This window comes from Hakea prostrata, chromosome 11 (genome assembly GCF_041222555.1).
Source record: "Hakea prostrata isolate BN-2017 chromosome 11, UWA_Hpros_2, whole genome shotgun sequence".
NCBI lineage: Eukaryota > Viridiplantae > Streptophyta > Magnoliopsida > Proteales > Proteaceae > Hakea > Hakea prostrata.
This window is the reverse complement of record NC_142610.1, coordinates 25,817,945-25,840,907: the sequence shown is the minus strand read 5'-3', so window position 1 is coordinate 25,840,907 and position 22,963 is coordinate 25,817,945. Positions and strand designations below refer to the sequence as shown.

The following is a 22,963-nucleotide window of genomic DNA, read 5'->3' as shown; positions in this document are numbered from 1 at the left end:
TCTCCTACCCGAAGAGCAACTCAAGCTTTTCTCCTAATATCCATCCACTAGATTGCCCTGTTCCTTGTGCCATCTGTTCCTTTTGTGTGATTGAACAAAAAGTATTTGGGTGGCAGGGCCTTTAGGCCTTCATGGTGAACGGTTGTGTGGCTCTTCTCTATTAGATATATGGATTCAAATGGGAAATAGCTTTCATCGGGAGGTTGGCACATTAGATGGCCTTTTAATATCATGATCATTTCATGGTGCTACATGAGAAATGAACTGTTAGTTTAAAAATTCTCAACCTCACCTGGAAAGCTGGTTCGAATAACACAAATTTAGAGGAACTCTTTCATATTTGGGTCAGATTTCCTCAAACCCAACTTAGCTTCTTTGGAACCAACTAATGGAAACTACACTAATTGTTGCAGGAAGTTCCCCTATGGAAAAATCTGCTGCTGTTGGTGTTATTGAACATGAAGGGGTGCTGTTGGGTGAAGAAAGGGTATGCAGCTTCATTTTTGCTGTTATTACAGTGAGGCTCTTCATATTCTCTTTGGTGAGGGGATTGACCTACAATTCATTAAGCCCCATAATCATCCCCTATTTTAACCACATGTCCATATGTTCCATAATTTCTACCTCTAAATTTCACCAAGATTCAACAAAAAAGTAATGACTACATTCAAAACAAGGAAAATACGACAAAATAAATGAGAATACTATTAATCTAGAGGAAAGCTTCAGTAGTCAAGAACTATATGGAACAGAGCATATGGTGATTCATGGTTTCTTGGAGTCTGACGGTCCCATTTTTGCTACCCCTCTGCATAACTTTGTTCTTTCATGACTTCATGATGACAGTGAGGAACTTGGGATGGTTTTATTTCTTTTTCAAAAAGTTCGCCTGGTAGTATGGTTCTTTCTTTGTGTACAACATTCACTGCTTCTCCGTTGTGGGTCAATATGGTTACATGACGATTGAATTCTTCAAAAGTGTCTGGTTTGATGAAGTGGGTAATTTTGTTATTCTAAACTCATTTCTGTTAATTAGACCATATAATTATGCTTAACATCCGTTTGTTCAAATTCTTTTCAATATCTTTATAAATTTGTGATACTATCATTAAAAAGGGGCAAACCACTCCCTTGAAAAGCATCATTATTTAAAACTTTAGTTTTACTCATAATGATAAGATGTTAAACACCAAAACCTCCTACGAGAGAAAATTTTAATAGAAACAAGATCATCAAACCATATAATATACATAACTGTACATGCACTGTTTGTCCACATACTATAAAATAACTTGATGTCCATTTTTTCCTTGTTATTTTTTGTAAGTTGATGGTTACACTCCCATATTTCGTAGTACAGCAAAAAAGTATAAGCATGAAATTTTTTCTTGATGAGAATTGGCATGAAAATAACCATGGCCTCCTAATATTTATATATTTATCTTTTTTTCACCCTCCACAGTAAATTATAAATTATCTCACTGTAACAATTCTCATCTACTCCTGTTCTTCATCCTTGACAGGCAAGAAGCTTACTTTTTTCTGCACATTCAAACAATCCAACAAAGATAAATAAGCAAAATTGTTTTAATAGTGATTTATCAAAAGATCTATAAACAAGAAATTACGTTAAGTGAGACATATACACCTTATTTACAAATGAAAACCTTCAATTTATTCAAAATCTGATTGGGAATCAGATAAGTCAACCCAAACCAACGGTTCCTTCTTCTTTAGGTCAGTCAAAAGTAAATTTGAAATATGGGATCTAAAAACGTGTTAAGAATTTAGATTTACTTCAGTGAATCTGTCTATCAATGAAATTCACAACTACGAGATTTATTTGTTAGACAGCACAGTGTGAATCTCATACTCATGTAAATATAAAAAATAATCTGACGAGTAAGTTGGGTAGACGGGATCTTCGCTAAACGTGTTATCACATGTTTCCTGGGTCATTAAACATCTAGGGCAATCTAGGGCAGTCTTATAAAGTCAATGGTCAAATATTTCTCTTAAGTCAAACAAATCATTGAATACTCACCGTCCGATTTGGTTGATTTTTTGAGATGTGGTGAAAGTGGTCCACAGCCTTACAAGCACAAAAGACAAAAGACGTTTTGGGATGTCTTTTGGCCTTTGGGCAATTTGAGTTACAAATTGGAGTCACGTTTGGGTTGAAAGTCAAAGTCAAAACTCCGACCAGACTAAAGTTTATTGGGTTTAATTAATAATCCAAGATTCATATAATCTTGTTTTAATAAATTTAATTTATTTTCTGCTAGTGGCATGAAAAATACAATTAAATTGACGTAAAATTTGTGATATTTTGTGAAGAGAAATTATTTCAACCGTGCATGAAACACCCTATGTTTACTTCTCTGAGATATTTCAACTCTTTGTATACTTTGTATTATTTTGCACACGTGTACTTATAAATAAAAAGAAAATTAAATAAAAAATTATATAAAAAACAAAATCAAAATCAAATTGAAGAAAACCAATACCCTAAAGAAAATAATTTACAAGCTACATATATTTTAAGACAAATAAAAATAATTTATTGAAATTTCTCACAAAATGTAAAAAGTAAGCAGTTTTAGAAATGAAAATATATAAAAACAACAATGAAATATAGATACAAGAGTAAAAGTAAAATAAACTTAATTGTTCTCGGAAAAAAATCCTCTACTGTATAAAACAGTGCATTTTTTATACCACGCTGAGATTTAAAGCTTGATTTCAAATTTGAAAAGTCCATAATTGTCTTCTAATTTGTTTGTTTTCTTAGCCAATTATTTAGTTTATACGTGCACTGCTGTGCATTATGGGTTTCAGATGTAATAGTTGTGATTACGAGAATAGAAATGATTCACATCCTCAGTAGTCACAAGGGCATTAGTCATCCTCGAGGGATATTGATAGATCCAATGGTGGTGTATGTTTTTTCAAAATACTTTATTGAATTATAACATACGGATCTATCAATATCTACATATCAAACAAACCTTAGAAAAGATGGATAGATGATTGATGCTCTTGTGAATCCAACATCATTACTTTCACATCTCAAAAAAAAAAAACCCATAAATTGCAATCCAAGAAAATCTTTTGATCATCGTGAGAATCCCACTCAAATCCAAACTCTCCATCTGGGATTGTCGGGAACCTCACCCAGTCCATCATAAAAGTGATATTTCTAGCCAAAAGCAAAAAATGTCGGGTGACTCTAAAGAAATGAATCTTATCCAATTATTGATGCTTTAGAAAGCATCAAGGTACCTATAATTAACCATAAAATCGGAATCCATCACATCACGAGAGTTGAGATGATTGAAATCATGGTTACTCAATGAATTAAGAAATCAAGTTAGAAAACGTTACCGCACGGCGACGAGGCCTGTTGCTACCCTCTGTGATAGACTTGAGATTGGGTTTCCAATGTGATTGTTGCAGCAGAGGACCACTCTTGGTATACGAATCATCATGATCTTCATGATCATTATGTGAATCATAGCTAGACATGACCAGAGGACCACTCTTGGTGTACATGTCGTCTTCATCATCACCATAGTTATCTGCAGCAGCAAGCCCAGTTTTAGAGATGCAAAGATCCATAATCTTCTGTGCTGCCTCAGATGAATCTTCACTCTCGTCCATCAACCTAGACACTTCTGACTTGGGCACCCTCAGTTTCACCCTAACCATCCCTGCATCATGCACAAGGTTCCTCTCCTTCCTCACAGACAAGTCTGAATCAGACCTTCGGCTCAACATCAGACTCTCTATTCTCTCTTTGGCATTTAATTGAACTCCTGGTTGAATCTTTCTGTGGAGGGCATTCGTCGTCTTCTTCTTCTTTTCTTCCTGTGGAAACTTGGGTATCTCCACGAGGAAATAAACTCTCTTGGGCTTCAACTCCTGTTGTGGCTCCACGGGCTCTGCTCGGATTCCGAAATTCTTCACAGCATCAGATTCTATGAGAACATGACCTGGGTAGTTCTTGGTTACATCTCCAGCCTTTAATGGTGCCTTCAGCTCGAAGGTTTGCCCATCTATGCTCATCACCTTTACTATCCTTCTTCCTGCTACTACTGTGTTACCCATATTTGCGAACTGAGAACAAGAATGAGAAAGATAGTTCTGGAATTTGGGCAAGAGAAGAATTGCTTTATAAGGGTCTCGATCAATAGAGAAAAAATAATGGAAGCTGGGGAGGGTTTACTCTATGTTTGGATTTTGCTTCTTTTGCTGGAAAGAAGTCTAAGACTTGTGAGTCTGAAACTGGAAATGGGAAGGTGGTACGAAATGGTTTATAAAGAAAGTGGGTTTAAAGGTGAGATTGAGGGAGAGATTATAAGGGAAGGGTTTAAGAGAGGAAGGTTGGGTTTGAGAAGTTTCTCAGATGTGTTTGTTTTGTGGGCGTTGAAGAGGGTTTCTTTCTTGATCATCTGGGTTTCTGCGTTGGTGAGAGCTTAGAATGTTTCTATCTTAATTTCTAGTGTGAATTAGGAAGATTCTCTTGATGGTTTATTGTGGTGCGATGCATGTCGGGTAGTGAATATTTGTGGGCCCGTGCTTTAACCTTTTTTTAAAAGTATCTGCTCTTACTAGTTTTGCCTTTAGGTCTGGCATGGAAAGTTGAAACTAAAATCTCATACGTAAAATCTCTTTCTTTCTTTTTTTTTTTTTTGCCACTTTTGATAATGGTTGTGAGATAATGTATGTCGGGTGTGAGTTTTGGTGTGCTACTAGTGGCTTCTTCCCTATTCAGTCTCTTTACAGTTTGAAACTCCCATTCCTAAATAGGGTTAATTTTATTGATTGAAAAAACTGATACTCTATCACTTGAACTGATGGTTTTATAAAATGGTATCTGATTTGGTATCATAGTTACTGAAGATATTAAATAGATAATTTTTTTAATAGTTGTTAAAATTAGATTACCATCAAAGGGTTGTTCGGTTTGGGCGAGTTCTTTGATTCTAGAGTATGTAAGGGTTTGTTTGGTTACATGAATTCAAGGATTTGAAATAAAATGGGATTTCAAATCTACGGATTCATTGTTTAAGAAATAAACTGTTTGGTTAGCCTCAAATCTATCGAAGTTCATAGAGTTCTGTTGGGTTACTCCGCATGAATCTGCAAATTTCATCAATTTTGTATTTATAGTGGAATCCATGGATTTCACCTAATACCGAAGAATGACTTAATTCACGTTTTTAGGCAAAAAAAGTGAAATCCCTGGATTTCGTCAATCTAGAGATGTTTTACAACCAAACATATATAAATCTCCGATTTATGAATCTAGGGATTTGAAATCTCTAGATTCAGATAACCAAGCAGCCTGTCATTGACTTTACATCAGTTCAAGTTCATCACTTTTGTAAGACTGACAATTTGTATGCAGATTTCTTTGCTTATGATTGTTTTAGGTTACAAATTTCTAAGGTATAGTGGGGTTCACGCTACCATTTATTCTTAATCCGTCAATTTGTAATGCATGGATTCACGTTTTTCAGCAAAAAAGTGAAATTCCTGGATTTCGTCAATCCAATGATGTTTTACAACCAAACATATATAATCTCCGATTCATGAATCCATGGATTTGAAATTTCTAGATTCAGATTACCAAGCAGCTTGTCATTGACTTCACATCAGTTCAGGTTCGCCACTTTTGTAAGACTGACAATTTGTATGGAGATTTTGTTGCTTATGATTGTTTTAGGTTAAAACTTTCTAAGGTATAGTGGGGTTCACGCTACCATTTATTCTTAATCCGTCAATTTGCAATGCATGGCATTCATACCAGACTTTTTTGATTAATGAAAATTTCAGATCTTCATAGACACCTCTTTAGGTAAAAAGTTTTGGTTCGCCTAGTATCATCCATAGTCTATACACACATATGAAAACTATTAACGAAAAGTGAAAGTAAAATTTGTTTCTCCCACAAAATTAGTGCTTAACATCTCATCTAGACATTCTAAAATTAAGTTAAAGTGAAACAAAATGATTACATCTACTTAGGTTTAGCATGTTAATTATATGTAATGTTTTGAGATAACGCGTAAGAAGAAAAAGAGATAACTTGTGATTTATGGTCACAATAATTTACAACTCTATTAGTCCTAATCAATATTGCTTTAGCTAACCATACAAAAGCCAAAGAAGAATCCAAGGGAGTCCAGTGGATTTTCAAAGACCAACTTATTTTCTTGCAAAGGGCTTTTTTTTGGCTCTCAAATTATTTAAGAACATATTAATCCAAACCAAACCTGGCGGTGCGTTGGTTGTTTGTTGGTGATTTTTTCTAAAATATTTATTGTGGTATCTTCGCTTGTGTGGGGAACTCGGTTCCCTCCCCCTTCCTTTTGTGGCTCGTTCTGTCCCCCGCTCCCTTTGGTCTGTTTTCGCCCCATATTATCTTCTCCTCTTGTATTAGTTTTTAGTCCAATTTGATAATATCATGTTTTAAATTAAAAATAATTTTAAAATGTAACAAAAATTTAATAATTATTTTAGAATTATGTAAAATATTACAGATTTTTCTTGAATTAATAAATATATTTAATTAAGTGCCAAATGTTTTGAAAAAGATAGGCTGAAGGGGAAGAAAAATGATAAAAGAAAAAAAAAATCAATACAGAAAATCTCAAAAGAGAAATAGAATGCTAAATATTTGGAGAAGTTAGAATGTTTCATTCTCAAACAATTAGCACGTTTCTATCGCTATTAAGCATGAAAGTAACAAAATGTTAACTTTTCAAGTAAAGTTCCTCTTGAATCATACATACTCTACACAAGTACACAAATACACAAAAGACCGATTTTATTTCGACACAATAATAAATCATATCAAGCTGGAGAATCAAACCCAAACTCTGAAATCCTAAGTCAAGTCCAAGATGAACCTCCCGTTGATTTAAACTTGATTACAAACTTTAATATCTTTCTATAAGAAGAGAACAAGAACAACCTGAAATATAAACTTCAAAATGACTTTAATTTTAATAGATTAATGCATGATCTTATAATTTTAGAAATTTAGGATAAAGGGCATTTAAGACATATCACCCTCTCACAAGAACAGTGTAATTGAAACACACCTATAAAATTTTTCCCCAAAAATATGAATATTTATTGACAAGATATTGAATTATTTAAATTTTTATTATAAAATGATGTCATTGAATTCTTCAATGCAATTTTAAACAAAGTTTTCTTGTCCTTTCAAAAAGGAGATTGTCCTAATCAAGGTTAAATCTGTCTGGTAATGCTCTAATAGCGAAACCCTAAAAAGAAAAAATAAATTTAGACATACTTGGCCAAGTTTATACATGGTCAAGCTTCCAACTTTTACAAATATTGTATTTTGTAATCTTAATCTTCTTGATAGGTCATATTTCAAATTAAATATTAATTCAAAAGATTTCCTTAATTCCATGATAAGAAAAATTCAATATTTTTGTGTTTATCCTATTTCTGTAAAGTCTAGCTGTCATGTGTAAGCACTGGCGTGCCATAGAATTGTCTATAGAATGAAGGTATGACCTGCATGACACATGATACATGAGTAATCTTTGATGGATATGCACAGATGAAGAATGAAACTATGCATTAGAATAGGTCAAATATCATGTTTTGGTCTAGTAAAACAGCCATAAATGCATAGAGAGAGATTTTGATTGCATGAAAGAAGAAGAAATTTAAATATCAATACCAATAAAACCTATGAGGTATGTCATGAACAACTACTAATAGGAAATTAACTGAGAAAGAGGAAGGCATACAAAAAAATTTACAGAAGACTGGTGGTAAGATATGCAGAGAACATGTTCATCTTCATGGCCTGAAGAAGAAGATTTGGTGCAGGACAAGAAAATCATTTTGCCTCTAAAAACTACACTTAACTAACCTAAAAGATATGTCTGAAGCAGTGAAGCTATAGGTTCTTAGGTACCATTAATTTCTAATGGCTTCTATGCAATTTATCCTCTGAGGTTGATGATTTTTGATGAAACTATAGTAATAGTACTGTTTAGTTTGACCTCTAATAAAGCTGATCAGAAAGCAAGGATCGATGTAGCTGTCTTCATTTAGTTGGGAAAACTGATTTCTTGTTGTTGTAGTAGTAGCAGTTTTACCCTTGCACACCTGCAATGAGATTCTTGGAGCCTAATTGCATTTCCTGGAAGACAGTTCTTGGGTGGAAGTACATATTCTACTTACAGTTACATGTATCTCAAATGCCAATTTAAGTACTCAGGGTGATGGTTCAGAAACTCTTAAACAGGTGAATTTATAGTCTATGAAATCATTTGATAAATGTCCATTCTGTCAATTACCCAGACAGAGCTTAAGGGAAAGTCCTTGTATATCTGGTGCAGAGCTATCCCCATTTTTAGCTCCTTAGTGTTTTACACAAGCAACTGATTGCCTAAGAACATTTTGTTTCTTCACAAAAAATACAGAATCCCTGACTCTCAGAGTTACATTCATAATATGTTAACTTGGTTTCTTGAGCCAGAAGGATTTTCATGGAGCCAATATTGAAAAACAAAATGTCAAAGGTAGGGAAGGAGGAATATGTACAGTTCAAAGTGGTTGTTTTGGGTTTTTTTTTTTGGGGGGGGGGGGGGGGCGGAGATAGAATTGAAAAATAAAAGAACTGTTATGAATTTCAGCATAAAATTGTTAAAAGAGATGAAGTCTAATGCAGAAATGAGCATTTTTAATAGCACTATTATGTACAGAAAGTCTGGCCCCAAATCAAATTTCTTGCTGCAGTAATGATTAGTTTTAGGAAGTTGATCTTCTCAATATAAAGGAGGGATGTCTTTGGAACACTTTGAACTGAAACAATTCCACCTTAAATGTAAAGTTTCTAGAAACAATTTATTCAGAAGTCAGAGTTAGAAAAAATCCTCCCTCTTTCCAGCCTACATTTGTAGACTACAGCATGTAATATTGTGCTGACAGTTCAAAAGATCCTCATAAAATGAAAATGAAAATCACAGCTCATGAATTAAGGTAGTAATTCAAAACGAGAGGTTAACAATATACTTGCGAGTTTCACCAACGCATAATGTTCAGATTCAACTGCATGAAATGGATAGTAGAAACAGACTGAAAATTCTAACTAATTGGTTGCTAGACCTGAAATGAGATTTAGTCATTCACTGGACTCACCATTGGAATAGGAGAGAGGCAAAAGAATTAATAAATGTCTAATTGGCTTTGGCCATTGCTAACTGGACTTAAATATGGTAGTGTTCTAGTCTTTTCTGCAACATATACTTTTGTTATGGGTAACAATTAAAATTTTCTCCTGTACAAAATTCGAAGGAAATTTGGGAATGCCAATTTATTCAATCCCCAAAAGGATCATACGAAGAAGTATCTAAAGAAAGAAGGATTTTTTGTTGACATGAAGCAGATGATTTTTCCACACATGCAAAAGAAAGATTACAAATACACAGAAATGATAAGAATGAGTTCTTTTCATCATGTTATTTTCTACAATTTCAAACCAAAAGAAAGATACCGCATAAAAAAAAACTCCCATGATGGAACTGTAAATAAATGAATTGAAGCAGTGCTACCACATTTTTATAGCAACTGTGACTTCCGAAGATGGTCCAACAGTGAAGTGGCCTTTCTCTTGGCTCTATCTGTGCCATTCTTGGCTAGCTCACTCAAAGGTATGTAAGCAGCAAGCCTTGCGATACATCCAAGGTTCTCAGGATTTTTTTTGCATAAAGAAAGTAGGATGGCTGCGGCACTTTCCTTGTTTCGGGGTGAACCTTTCCTCAACAGGTCTATTAAAACTGGAATTATGCTGGCCTTTGCTATGGCAACCTTACAGTCATGGTTGCTGACAAGAACTGACAATATTGTGAGAGCTTCACTAACCATACAGCTGCTAGAGTCCGTAAGCATCCGCTTCAATGGCACAATGATCCCACCCCTGATAGCCCTACTCTTGTTACCCTGATGAATGCACAAGTTGAATAATGCTGTAGCAGCATCTTTTTTCCCTCTTGGGGTTCCATTTAGAAGCAAATCTATTAAAGCTGCTATTGCCCCAGATGCCCCAATTACTACCTTGTTCTCATCTACAAGAGACAAACTAAAAAGGGTTGCTGCTGCATTCTCCCTAGCTTCCATGCTTCCTGTCCTGAGGACTTGGATAATTGAAGGAACCGCACCAGCCTGCATTATGAGTTGTTTATTATTCTCATATATAGAGAGGTTCAGTATGGAAGTCACCGCATTCTCTTGTGTTCTCGCATCTTCTGTGGTTAGCAGGTTAACTAGAATTGGAATAGCACCAGCTTTTGCTATCAGTATCCGATTCTCTGTACTTCTTTTGGAGAGAGACCGGATTTCAGTTGCAGCAGTCCTTTGATCCTCAATGGACAGACAAGAAAGCTTACTTACCAAAGCATTGATGGATTCTATGTCCCCACCAACATCGTGGAATGAATCATCATTATTTTTTGTCCTACCAGTTATTGATCCCATCGATATCTCAATATTGTTCTTCACACACCACTGTGCAATCAGACTTCTCAACACATAATTTGGGGTTAGTGTCAAATTCTGAAGCTTCTGCTGAGTTTTCGGGCATGTTAAGTTGCCACAATCTATCCATCTCTGTATATATTCCCTCTCATAAGTCTGTAAATCAAGAGAATAAAAGATCAAGCAATGAATTGGTAGTTTATTAGGAAAACCTTAATAGGTGTAGGAAAATTGAGTGGGATGTGAGACAGCAAATGGTACCTGACCCGTGGCCACAATTACGGGATCTTTCATCAATTCAAGGGATATAGGGCAGCGGAAATCATCAGGAATAACTATGGAATCAGGCTTCTTAGTTTCATCTTCCTTATCTGAGTCAGACAGGCTCTTCGATCTTTCCAATTCATGCATCATCATCTGTTTCATGGTATGCCTCACTTTGCAATTAGCTTTTGGATCACTGTCCACCGGTTCTTGAGATTCATGATAGGCATTACCAATGTTGTCAACACTCGAGCTTCGAATTACCCTGTTACCGGGTACATTGGTCTCCCTGTCAAGAGACTCGGATAAGGCATGAGAAACAACTCTTGTATTCAGAGATCCATTCCTTTCTGCTGCTCTTCTCAACTGTGCCCGTACCAATTCGACCTAGTGAAAGAAACACTGTTAGACAATTCTTCAGTCAAGTCATAAGCAGCATATATCGTTGAGCTCTTACTTGTTCCTGAACTTCCTCAGATATGTCCAACTGATCAAATGGTATGTTACCCAATGCTCTGTCCAACTTCCATGTTATACATTGGAATTGGAAGGAAATTCTCTTGCCTGCTAGGCCCTAAATCAAGCAATAAAACCCTCATCAGGAAAAAGAAAGTCCCACCCAGACTCTACAAATATACATTAGTTTTCAAGGGGAAATAGCAGGAAAAGATTTCATAATCTCCCACATGCTCCATTGATAAGAACCCAACAGAAACTAAATTTAACTGAAACCAAGGAATTGAATACTTACAGGAGAGGTTTTTGAGTCATAATTCCGTGCAACAAGAATGAGCCGCTTAGCAGCACGAAGCACTGCCAGAAGATCTCTCAAAGAAGAAGATGGTGAAGACAAGGAATCAAAGGAATGGGTATCTGTATCATCCTTGTAGTCCTTGATCTCCTCAAACAAATGAGATAGAAGCGCAATTCTGCGGCAGAGATCTGAACATTCTCTCTTGTAAGCATCTCCAAACCCACCAATCTTTCCAATGTCTTGAACAAGAGGCAATAATCTCTGAACAGACCCATCAACCTCTCCGCCTGCAAAAGCCATTGCGAGATCGATGAGCTGCTCTTCCTCTTCCGCCGGCAGTTGCAGAGGAATGATAGCAGGAGCAGCAGCAGTAGAAGTGATGGTCCCATGATGATAATAATAATAAAAATCATTTTTTTTTTCTTCTGATAACTAAAATACTATTATAAAATCCCATCGTGGGCTGCGAATCCCGATCGATCATTGATAGATGAAGAGAGAGATTGAAGAAGAAGAACAAACGACGAAGCCGAGATTCTCGGAACGAAGTAGAAAATAATATCGAAAGCACAAAAAAAGGATTTTTTCAGAAAGAAAAAGAAGTTACAGTTGGATTCAGAATATTATGGATTGGAATACAGCACTTCAAAGCGAGACCAGAAGCTGTAAAGCTTTCGCGGGAGAAACCGGGAAAAAAAAGTCGTTGATTCAGTTACTTTTTAAAACTCGGACGTTGATCCTGAACCGCGGTTTAACCGGAGAAGAACACAAAACGAGCCGGTTTACTATCGAGTTTAACAATATCTGAATTAGCAAAACCGTTAATCGAATCTAGGAGAAATTTAGAGAAGGCATCTGAATTCGAATACTGATTGCTGATTGTCATTATTTTATTTTATTTCTAATTTCCGATTATCAATTTCCAAATCCAACTATTAGCCTGATCAGATAAACAATTATCTGCATCCGAATTCAGTTGCTTAGCAGATGAACACATATATTTTTCGGTTATTCTGTATACGAACGCCCTTAAAAGAATATAAAAATTCGGAGCCGGATTTAGACTATCTATTTATAGGTCTAAGTTTACATCGTAGTATCCGGCCTGACCATCCGGTTGAACCGAATTGAACCAATTTATAAAATAAGTGATAATAATTGCTGTTGTTGTTGTTGTTTAATGGAACATGGGATCCGAAAAACTGGAACGTGGTTGCAACTTAAAGTTTCAACCACTAACATGTGCTTTTGGTTACCATGGGCGGCCATCCATTGGAAGTTAGTGATAATGTGATTGTAAAATACATTTGTTTACAAGGCATGGCAGCTGTTTGGTTAAGAAATGGCAACTCTAACTCCTAGGCTTGGACTTTTCGACCATTACAGTTGGCCAAATTGGTATATATTATATTCACCTGATGTATTAAAATACATTCTCTCTTTTCTTCACATTTTTTTTTCCTTTAAGAGAGGGATGAAAAACTATGAAAGCTTACAAGAGCTGTGAAGAAGAGAAGCATATAAAACACTGGTATGGGTACCCATTCTATGAATGATTTCATGAAAGACTTTAGCGTACTTTATTCAACTTAACGATTCACCTCGTTTTAAATTCTTGTTCCATTTTCTCGTACTCATCCTCTTGAGGTTGGCATAAGAAGTCATATAGTCTTTCATAGTAAGGTTAACTTTAAATAAGTCTCCCACCAAGTACGTGGTTTTTTCTTTCTTTCTTTCTTTCTTTGTTACGTTACAAGTTTACTACCTAATGAGGTGAGTTAGGCACTCAGCTGTATATTATTATGTATCATATAAGTACCTCATTGCAAACATCACCTCTCTATCTCTCTACCTTGCCCATTAGCCTCCCTTTTATCCTTGCCTTCTACTTTCTATATACTCTTTGATTCCAACACTTCTTCTAAGAGTGCTGCTGCCATATGTAACATATCTGAAACTTGGCAACTAAAAAAAAAAGGAAAAAGAAAAAGGTAGAACCAATGTTATATATATTTTTAGAATGTGAGGTACCCTAAATGGCCAGACCTTAACTTTGAAGAATTTTCAAAACTTGGTAAATGCTACAATGGGTAGACAAGCTCCAAGATGAATGTGAGTTGATATTTGCCGCCTGATACTTCTCTAAAATGTCATATTTCCTCTCTTCAATTCCCTCTAAGGTATGATAGAACAAATTTCAGATATTACATGTATCTTGGATACATGCCTGAGATATTGTTCACTTCTCTATCTCTATAGAAACATATCTTTTCAGACACACATGTTTCAAGGGTTATGTTTTTATCTGTTTTGTATGGAAAGGACTATATCTTAGTGGAAGATTCTAAATCTTTCATTACGATCAACCTTCTAGTAAAGACACAACCTTAAATATGCATGCAAATAATGTCTGTAATGCATAGAGACATGTATTCATATCCTTCCAAGTATGTAGAGATGCTTATCCATATGATATATGTGAGGTATAATTATTTATGCCTCTATATCCAGTTAATCCAGCCCTATTTTTATATACAAACACATCTTCTTTGTACTGATGATGGTATTGTGTATTAGATGCTAAATTTGTTTGAGCAATATGATAGATCAATGAACATAATCATCAACTGCATATGGATCAATTGAAAGCTCTCAAAACAATATTGTGGATATAGACAATTCAAAGGTATCAAGCAAAGTGATGTGATTCATGTGAAACTAGAAAGATACCAATACTCTATTATAGATGTAAAGCAAGGGTTACAGGATTGCTCATCCTTACACATCTTTCTCATATTGATGAAAAAAAAATAATAATGGTAAGAATTTTTTACATTTGGGTCCCTTTAGTGGATCATAAACTAATGTTGGGTCACCTTAATATACAATATATTACGTGTAGGTCTCAAGCAAACTAACACCGTTAACCGCCGTTAAGTATATTCAAATTTCAAACGTAAAAAGACCAAAGTGCCCCCCTAGATTATCTAATACATTGTGTTAACATATGGTTTAAAAAAAAAGATAATTGGTCATTAAGTGCTAATTACATGGTTAAAAAATATATATATCCAAAAAAAGAAGAAGAAGATAATAACACAATGTATTAGATAACCTGAGAGGTATTTTGGTCCCTCCAAGTTTGAAATTTGAATATACCTACCTAACAGCGACTAACTATGTTAGTCTGGTTATTAGGACTCACACATAACATATTGCAATAAACAGACCAAATATTAGTTTGTAATACACTAAGGAGACCCACACATAAAAAACTCTAATAATAACCTTAAACTTTATAAAATAATATTCATCTGAATAGCCCAAAAAAATGGGTTTTCAGAACTGGACCACTGCTGCGAACGACCTTCTCATGTCATAAAAATTCTCCGATAAAACTTATCCAACTTTCATTGTCTTTTATTCTGTCTTCCAGGATCTTCATGACAGACTTCAGATGAATTGACAAGTTCTTTGCTATGATGAGTGTGATAATGATTGGGTCATTTTTGCAAGATTAACTAATTCTCTCTCATCTTGAGAGAAATTGTGTATTTTCATGTCAAAATTCAGCCAAATTCTATGGAAACCTCAAATTCTGCTGTGTAATATAACAAGCATTGTGCATTTTTTCAATTTCATGATTTCTTGAAATTCTGTATTTTTATTTTTCTTGGGAGATAAAATCCTACCTAGGAAACTGTCCATGAAAATTTTCATATATATGATGTGAATTTTATTTGCCGAGCAGTATTCCAGTGTTTGTTATTATATAAGAAAATAAAAAGTATTTTGGCATGTAATTAAAATTTAGATTTAAAAAATAAAACTTTACATGGAAAATTTTCCAGCAGCTAAAAGTTTCGAATGGAACAAACGGTGCCTTTCGCAAAATTTAATACATGATGGAAGTCTGGAACTGAGGCTTACGTACCCATACTGCTAGTTTTGAAGCTGTGAACCAATTTCTTGATCTATCACATATGGAACTATAAAAGGCAAGTTAGAATGTCTTGATCACCAAATAACAAAGGAATCACCATTATCACCGTCGTCATAATGTATGATACAGAAGATGAATTCGAAAAGAAAAGAAGAAGAAAAAACAAGAACCACAGAAAACGCAATATCTTTGGAAAGTCTATGGCTGAAAATATCAGGATTTTGATAAGTTTTTCAGCTCAATAATTCATCTTTTTCCATCAGTCTTTCTCAGAGTAAGACCTCTTGAGATAGAACTGCCACAGCTTTTATAGGTTTGTTGTACAATGCATTCTTTCATATGTATATATAGGTGAGCTGTATATATATTTCGGAAAAATTAAAGAGATCTTTTCAGAAATATCTGCTTAATTAAATATTGGGAGGTCAGAAATGCTGCTATCTTTAGAGGTTGAGATTAAATGCTGAATAATCCTGGTTAATATGCCTGAAATTCCAAGCCAGCCCACTTAAGCATAGACTAGACCAGGTTCAATTAGTGGGCTTTGTCGACATATTTCTATATTGGGATGGTTATGTGGTTCTCACACCATGACACCACCCAAGCAGGTCTCACGGGTTAAACCATGCATTAATCCAAAGCCTAAAGACTAAGCAGTTCGTAGGGCTTTCTGGTTTCTTCCTTTGTCTTGTGGATCCTTCTCTTACAAGAACTATAGGGCTTTCATCTCCATTTCTGTGTAGAATAATTTGTTAAGGATGATAAAAAATATCAGATTACAGTTTCAGATTCCAAGTTTGTGCTTGAAGATCGATTTCTTAAAGCTGGGGAGATTGTCTCCATAGTAGCTGGAAGTTTTATTGGTAAAAATTCTCTTGTTAGCTATATTGTATGTTAGGACTGAGGTGGGCTATCTGGTGAGATGAGTCTTGACATGGGAAATTTATGCTAGAAAATGTCTTCTAGTAATGCATTTGAATTGACCAATCTACTAGAACTGCTCATGGCTCTTTACGGATGCTACGTTCTTTCAAATTTGCTTCAATTAGAACTAAGAGTGCATCTAGAAGATTTTGAATTGACTCGACACAAATCCATCCACCTAAATGTTCTTTGTTAATTACACAAGGGGGTAAATACTTAAAAAAGAAAAAAGAATAAGAAATTAAAGCTAGAGGAAATCTGAGAGAAGCAAGAGAAATTAAGATATTCATCATCTACATTAGTTCTACAATGGTACAAGCACAATTTTTGGTGGGGAATACATGATCTATGACTGCCTAGCTACAATCCTCATAACTTGGTTTTGGTCGATAGAATTTTAGAGTACACTTCTTGTAATCATTTTGATGAAGGAAGTGAACTGCGACCTCTTTAATCTATGTGGTAAGCTTGCCACAATATGGTAATAAATTTTATGATTCAAAAGAGAGACTCAAACTTTACCACTAGACATGGTTTGTTTGTCACTGTCCTTTCTCTTAAAAAATGCACCTAGACTTGGTTACAAATGTGTAACTTCTACTTATTCGACCTTCCACCAAGAGACGCCCTACCAAAAGCAATGCCTTAATCTATGTGCTTGGAGATCATTAACATAATAAACACTGAGTGCCTATATTTTCTCTATCACATAAAGAGAAGAAGGGTGGGAGATTGGGCAATTTCATGTTCCCCACAGATACTTGAATCCATAAACTGCTGCCTTTCTTCAGTCACTGCAATTGGAGGAGAAGGGATCTTAGGGATCTTAATCGTTAGATCAAGGTTCAAGTCAGGTAAGGTGCAGGTATCATCTTCTAGGCAGCTTCCTGCGTCTGAAACTTGATCATTCTCCCCTTGAGATTTGATGGGCTTACATGGCTGATCACATATCTGTGTCTTTGATCCAGAAGATGTGTCACTACCACCAGAGACAATTTGGGTTTGAGGACGAGGGATCTTCTGGTTCAATCGATGATTGTTAGGATCAATACCCATACTTGCTAGCTTTCTCCTTAAATGGGAATTCCAGTAGTTCTTGACTTCATTATCTGTACGCCCTGGTAATCTCCCAGCTATTAAGGACCACCTGAAGCCATAACATGTGAGGAGCAAAAATGTCAATATCCATCCTAACTAATCATTAACAAGGGATTATGGAGATTTTAACCCTAATAATAAACATGATTTGAAATATTGATGCAGTTCTACATGATAAATAATTATTAGGTAATCTATTGTTCTTTTGATGCTCAAATGTAATAGTAGTATTATCCACCAAGATTCTCTACATGACCAATTATTCACCGAGATCTCCCACATCATTATCCTCATCACACAAATCATTTTGATACTTTTATGTTTAATTAACATGGTATAGAGCATACGCACCGGTTTCCCAAGAGAGCGTGCAGCTTAATGATGAGGTCTTCTTCATCTTCAGCAAAGTTGCCTCTTTTAAGGTCTGGCCTCAAATAATTTATCCATCTCAATCTACAGCTTTTACCACATCGAAGCAAGCCTGATGAAATGAACAAGGCCAGGAAATGTACCATTAGTCATATGTTCAAATTGTCAAGAAACGAAGAAGAAGAAGAAGTATATGGGGACTAGGGTTTCAGCAGATGAGGAACCTGCAGCTTGAGGGATTGATCTCCAGCAACCTTCTCCATGGACTCTGATGTAATCAATGAGCTTCTGGTCTTCTTGCTTAGACCAAGCTCCTTTGTTGGTGTCTTGTTTATCACAGCAAGGTTTTCTCATCCTAATCCCTTCCCAAGACCAGAAATTATGAGAGAAGATATGAGAGATTGGATAAGATCAAGAAAGGCAACGATAGATGGGTACAGAGAAAGAGAAAGAGAGCACCCTCAAATCCATGAGGATTGTTATATAAAGAGACGAACTTTCATAAGGGTTGATAGTTGACTTAGACCGGCGGTTGTTTGCCTTCGCCGTGTGTGTTCCTGTGCAGAGTGTGGGTATCACCAAGAGCGAGCGAGAGAGAGAGAAGGTGGTAAGCAAAGGAACCTAATAAGAAAAGTTGGCGCAATCACATGCTTTCACGTTGACTGATAGCTTTGATATTTTTTCTTTCATTAACCTTCAAATCCAAGTCTTTAAAGCACCAACCAATCTCTCTCTCTCTCTAGCCAATGGGGAGTACTGGGCACTATGCACCCACCATGGGAAGATCAAAAGGAAGATAAGAGATTTGGAAGCTTTTGGATTGGGGGTTGTCTCATGGGTTTGATTGAAAATCAAACCATATCAAACCAAACCAAACCAAAAAAGAAGAAGAAGAGGAAGAGATGAATGTGGGATGACTCGTATAAAGAAAATGAACAAAACAAAAAGGGCCACTATTATCATCTGAATTTTCTGAACTGAAACCCACTAGATCCTTCATTCCTTTCTGAATAATTAGAACCTGAAAGCTGAACTATAATAATTTATTTCTAGTAGATAATGTTGTTAATTGTACTAGGTTTCTGTGGGCTTGGAAGATTTAGCAATCTGGGGTGTCTCACGTGCCCTACTGCTATGGTGTGTGTTATATTAAACACCACCACCCTTCCCCCTCTCTCTCTCTGAGGGGAAGAGGAACCATTAGTTGCAAAACTAGCTGAGTAGAAAAATGGTTGTTGGGTTTGGTAATGGGGGCTGGGAGAGGATATATATTAATTAATTAATTATGATTTATGACTGTTAACATTGTCTCTTTTAACTATAAATATTGTTATTATTAAAAGGAGAAGGTAGGAATGAAAACGATAATCATTTGACAAGTTATTGGTGCCTATAATATTTGGACCAGTAGGTTTGATCAGCTCTTAAACTGTACCAATCATGGTGTGACCCTGTTTAATTGGATAATCATATACCATCTCGAAACTTATCACAGCCAATCTTATTGAGAACGTTTTCTCTGACATAAGTGTTAAATAATTTAAATTAGTATTCCTATATTCGATTAGTGTTCATTAATTTCTAGAGTCAGAGAAGCAGGTGGGTATGACCGTAAGACAATCTACGCAGATCAGACCAAACAGTCAACTACAGTTGTTGAAACAGTTAGATTCATTCCATCGACATCGCAAAGCTTCATTAGTCCATGGAAAATATAAAACCACAATTGCAGTCTATAACAAAAAATAAACTGTTAAAAATCATTTTTTACAAGATCACACAGAGATCAGCTGTTCCAACGGATAAAACCGACAGCATCTGGAGTTCCTTGTCTGAATCTCCCCAGATATCAACTATTGTAGAAAATGCAAACGTTTTGGATTTTTTTACTTTGGAGAGGATCACCTTTCTGAATTTTGCAGATAGGCCTGTGGGCAATCAAGATGTGATGTCGTTTCTATGGAGTTAAAAGACCTGCTTGTGTACAATTTTTTACTCTGAGGATTTCCCATCAGTTAATATTTGAAGTAATGAACTTTGAGATGTAAAGCTCATCAAGCACCAAATGGAATTTCCTAGCAATGGTAGGAAGCTCATTAGTTAAATGGTAGGTTAACTTTAGGCAATATATGGACTTAGATTATTTACTGGGGTTATTAATTGATGAAAGTCTCTACTCATTGGATCGATGCATTACCCATCACTTTGAGATAGACGAAACCAATCTATTGTAAAAGCTACTAAGATTTGGAATTACTCCCAAGATTTCCGTGTTTGGCTCATTAGTTAAATGGTAGGTAAACTTTAGACAGTATATGGACTTAGATTATATATTTACTAGCGTTACTAATCGATGAAAGTCTTAACTCATTGGATCAATGCATTACCCTTCAATTTGAGATAGATCAAACCAATCTTCTGTAAAATCATACTAAGATTTGAAACTACTCCCAAAGATTTCTGTGTTTGGGGTGTAAGATGTGTCTAATTTTTTTTATGAAATTTTCTCATTATATTCTAATTTTCCATATGGATTCAGATTAGGGTTTTCAGAAAAAAACCATGAATCTCTATCTGGCCTCTTCTATAATACCTTGGGCTATTATTATGGATAAAAAGGTAGGACCCATGGAACTGGTGGGTGGGACCAATTCAACCATGGTGCATTGTGGTTTTATACCTAGATACGCATGATCGCTTTTCTATTTTTGTGGGAATAAGCGTTGTCATGAGAAGATTGGAAGATAAAATTAAGGATGAAGACGCTCGAAGGAACTGAAGTAAACTGGCAATGGATAAGCACCTTTCTTGCATTGACCAGTGTCTACGTCGCCATGTATCCCCACTGTACGTACCATGACATTTACAGGTGCAATCAACAACTCTCACCTCCCTTTCGTCTCTACTACAAGACGACCTAACAGTCAGCCACAAGCTAACGACCTTAACCTTCCAGTTTATGTGTGTTTATGTCTGTGAAAGAGAGAGAGAGAGAGAAAAAAAGGGTTGGATTCTTTGTGAAACGGTTCTGTTTCGTTCTTCCTGACTTGAGTTTCATGACAAGCTGCTAAGGGAAGCCCTAATAAAAGCACCACTGAGTCACTGACCACCTTCATTTCTTTTTCATTCTTTCAAAGCAGGAAGCGAGAATAATCAACTGAATTATAATTTCAAAATGAAGACCCACGTTAATTCCAATGTGTTCGATCTCTCCTGGTTTTCTATTTCACCTAATTCCCACTATTTGGTGAATCCCCATGCATGGTGATGGATGTTAAATTACATCAAACAGGTGACATCACAGGGTTTAGTGCTCATTTTGTTTCTCTTTGATCACAGATATTAAACTAATTTCAAATATAATTTAATCATTCATGGTGGCAAACCTATGATATTGAATCCTGTCCCCTTTGTGTTTGTGTATGGGAGTTGAGCTCTCTTACTCTCCATCTACTTAATTCAATTTATATGATAGGAGCACCATACATCAATGATTGACGATGAGTGGCTACAAATTCTTTACACAACAACGAGATTTATCTCCTAGTTTAGTCAATAAAATCTTCTGTTTTCTTTGTCTATAAAAAGAAAAAAATCTCTAAAGGACAAATGTTTGAACTGTCATAGAAACACAAAAATATGAATTATTATGATAGATTTATATATATATTTTCAGTTACCATACTTTTTAGTATTTTATCATTGGTATGCATGGTCTTCGGCCCAAAAAGTGTGTCAATGGCTAGTTATCATGGGTTAGTATGAATTTGACACCTACTAAAGAATGTACGAAAAAAGAATCAACTAACATTGAAATTCTCACCGACCTAGAAAATAGTAGGACATGTAATATGAATAAAACAAGAAAATAATGTAAATGAGTCGATACAACTACAAAGATTGAACATAACTTCCAAACTTGTGGATTACATTTGCTTATTATCGTCCATGTATGATGTTCACCTTACTATCTCAACCCCCAACCAGTCAACTTAAGGGATTCTCAAATGCTCCATCTGACCATTGGTGCATAAGCACCACTATGTTGTAGAATGCAACTTAAACAGTGTTGTTGGTTCATTCCTTTGAGAATGGTGTAAACCCTAAAATTTGGCTCTCTTTTGTTATGTGGTAGATGGTGGTGGTTACCACGTGTACTACAACAACCAATGAACATATATATTTTATCCAAATGGAGGGACCAGCAGCCCCACAGAATGATACGGCCAAGGACCATTAATGAAAGCATCCAAGCTCCCTGTGTCCTATGGCAGCTTGACAACTTGTCAGCTCATGATTCAATCTTGCTATTCTCTGGTTTTGTTGGCAGAGAAATGGACCCAACCAAGATAGACTGGATAAATGCTCCACGTAGATACTCAAATGCAATAATAGATACATGCATGCTTCCAAAATCTCATGTAATTTGATTAAGGTTGAGTTGGTATACTTACAATGATAATCAAAATGTTTGATAAAATATTAAGGAGAAAATAGATAAACAATAATCAGCTGCTTTGGGTATTTCCATGAATGATCTCATACAGACCACAAGTTCGCAACAATGGTATCAGTTGAAATCTCTATGACTTCACTGTCTCAGAAGAAAATCTAGCTCAATCTAATTATATATTACATACTTATCTTTTAAAGGCAAAACATTCCTCAATATTGTATGAAGATAAAGCTTATCTTCTATTAAACGATGGAAAACAAATATGTTTATGTCCTTCCTTTCTCTTTCTCCTTTGTTGCCTTTCATTATGGCAACCTGTAAACTGTATAAATTAGAAGGAAATTAATTGTAAAGATAAGACTTCTTTTCTTGGAAGAAGAAGATTCTTTTGTATTTATATACCTATCAAATTTTGTAAAGATTCTTCTGTATTAGGTTTATTTGTACCTAACCAGAATTCGGTGGTTGAACAGTCTCATCCATGGACCATGCCTTGACCATTTTGATTATTTGGTGGTGATTTCTCTAGTTTTTAAAAGAAAAAACTTGAGATCTAAGTTTTCTTTTAATGCATCTTGGTGTGAAATATTATAGATATTGGTGCTTTTTAATTTTTGGCAGGAAATGC

General features: G+C 35.4%; 3 protein-coding genes across 3 annotated transcripts; all 3 read right to left on the bottom strand.

Annotated features, from left to right (window-relative positions):
* Nucleotides 1–902: 902 nt before the first annotated feature.
* On the bottom strand, nucleotides 903–4,625 carry LOC149001165 (uncharacterized protein At1g66480-like). Its single transcript, XM_089139329.1, has 2 exons — nucleotides 3,385–4,625; nucleotides 903–1,542 (listed from the first exon to the last, which is right to left on the bottom strand). Exons 1-2 carry the CDS (start codon nucleotides 4,105–4,107, stop codon nucleotides 1,498–1,500), a joined length of 768 nt encoding a protein of 255 aa, XP_088995455.1. The 5' UTR covers nucleotides 4,108–4,625; the 3' UTR covers nucleotides 903–1,497.
* A 4,012-nt stretch (nucleotides 4,626–8,637) lies between these two features.
* Nucleotides 8,638–12,106, bottom strand: LOC149001164 (U-box domain-containing protein 11-like). The gene is made up of 4 exons (XM_089140904.1): nucleotides 11,543–12,106; nucleotides 11,249–11,365; nucleotides 10,789–11,178; nucleotides 8,638–10,683 (listed from the first exon to the last, which is right to left on the bottom strand). The coding sequence occupies exons 1-4, from the start codon at nucleotides 11,843–11,845 to the stop codon at nucleotides 9,613–9,615; spliced, it is 1,881 nt and encodes a 626-aa protein (XP_088997030.1). The 5' UTR covers nucleotides 11,846–12,106; the 3' UTR covers nucleotides 8,638–9,612.
* Nucleotides 12,107–16,296: 4,190 nt separating this feature from the next.
* Nucleotides 16,297–18,491, bottom strand: LOC149001163 (myb-related protein 308-like). Its single transcript, XM_089140998.1, has 3 exons — nucleotides 18,104–18,491; nucleotides 17,862–17,991; nucleotides 16,297–17,559 (listed from the first exon to the last, which is right to left on the bottom strand). Exons 1-3 carry the CDS (start codon nucleotides 18,231–18,233, stop codon nucleotides 17,118–17,120), a joined length of 702 nt encoding a protein of 233 aa, XP_088997124.1. The 5' UTR covers nucleotides 18,234–18,491; the 3' UTR covers nucleotides 16,297–17,117.
* Nucleotides 18,492–22,963: the final 4,472 nt, after the last annotated feature.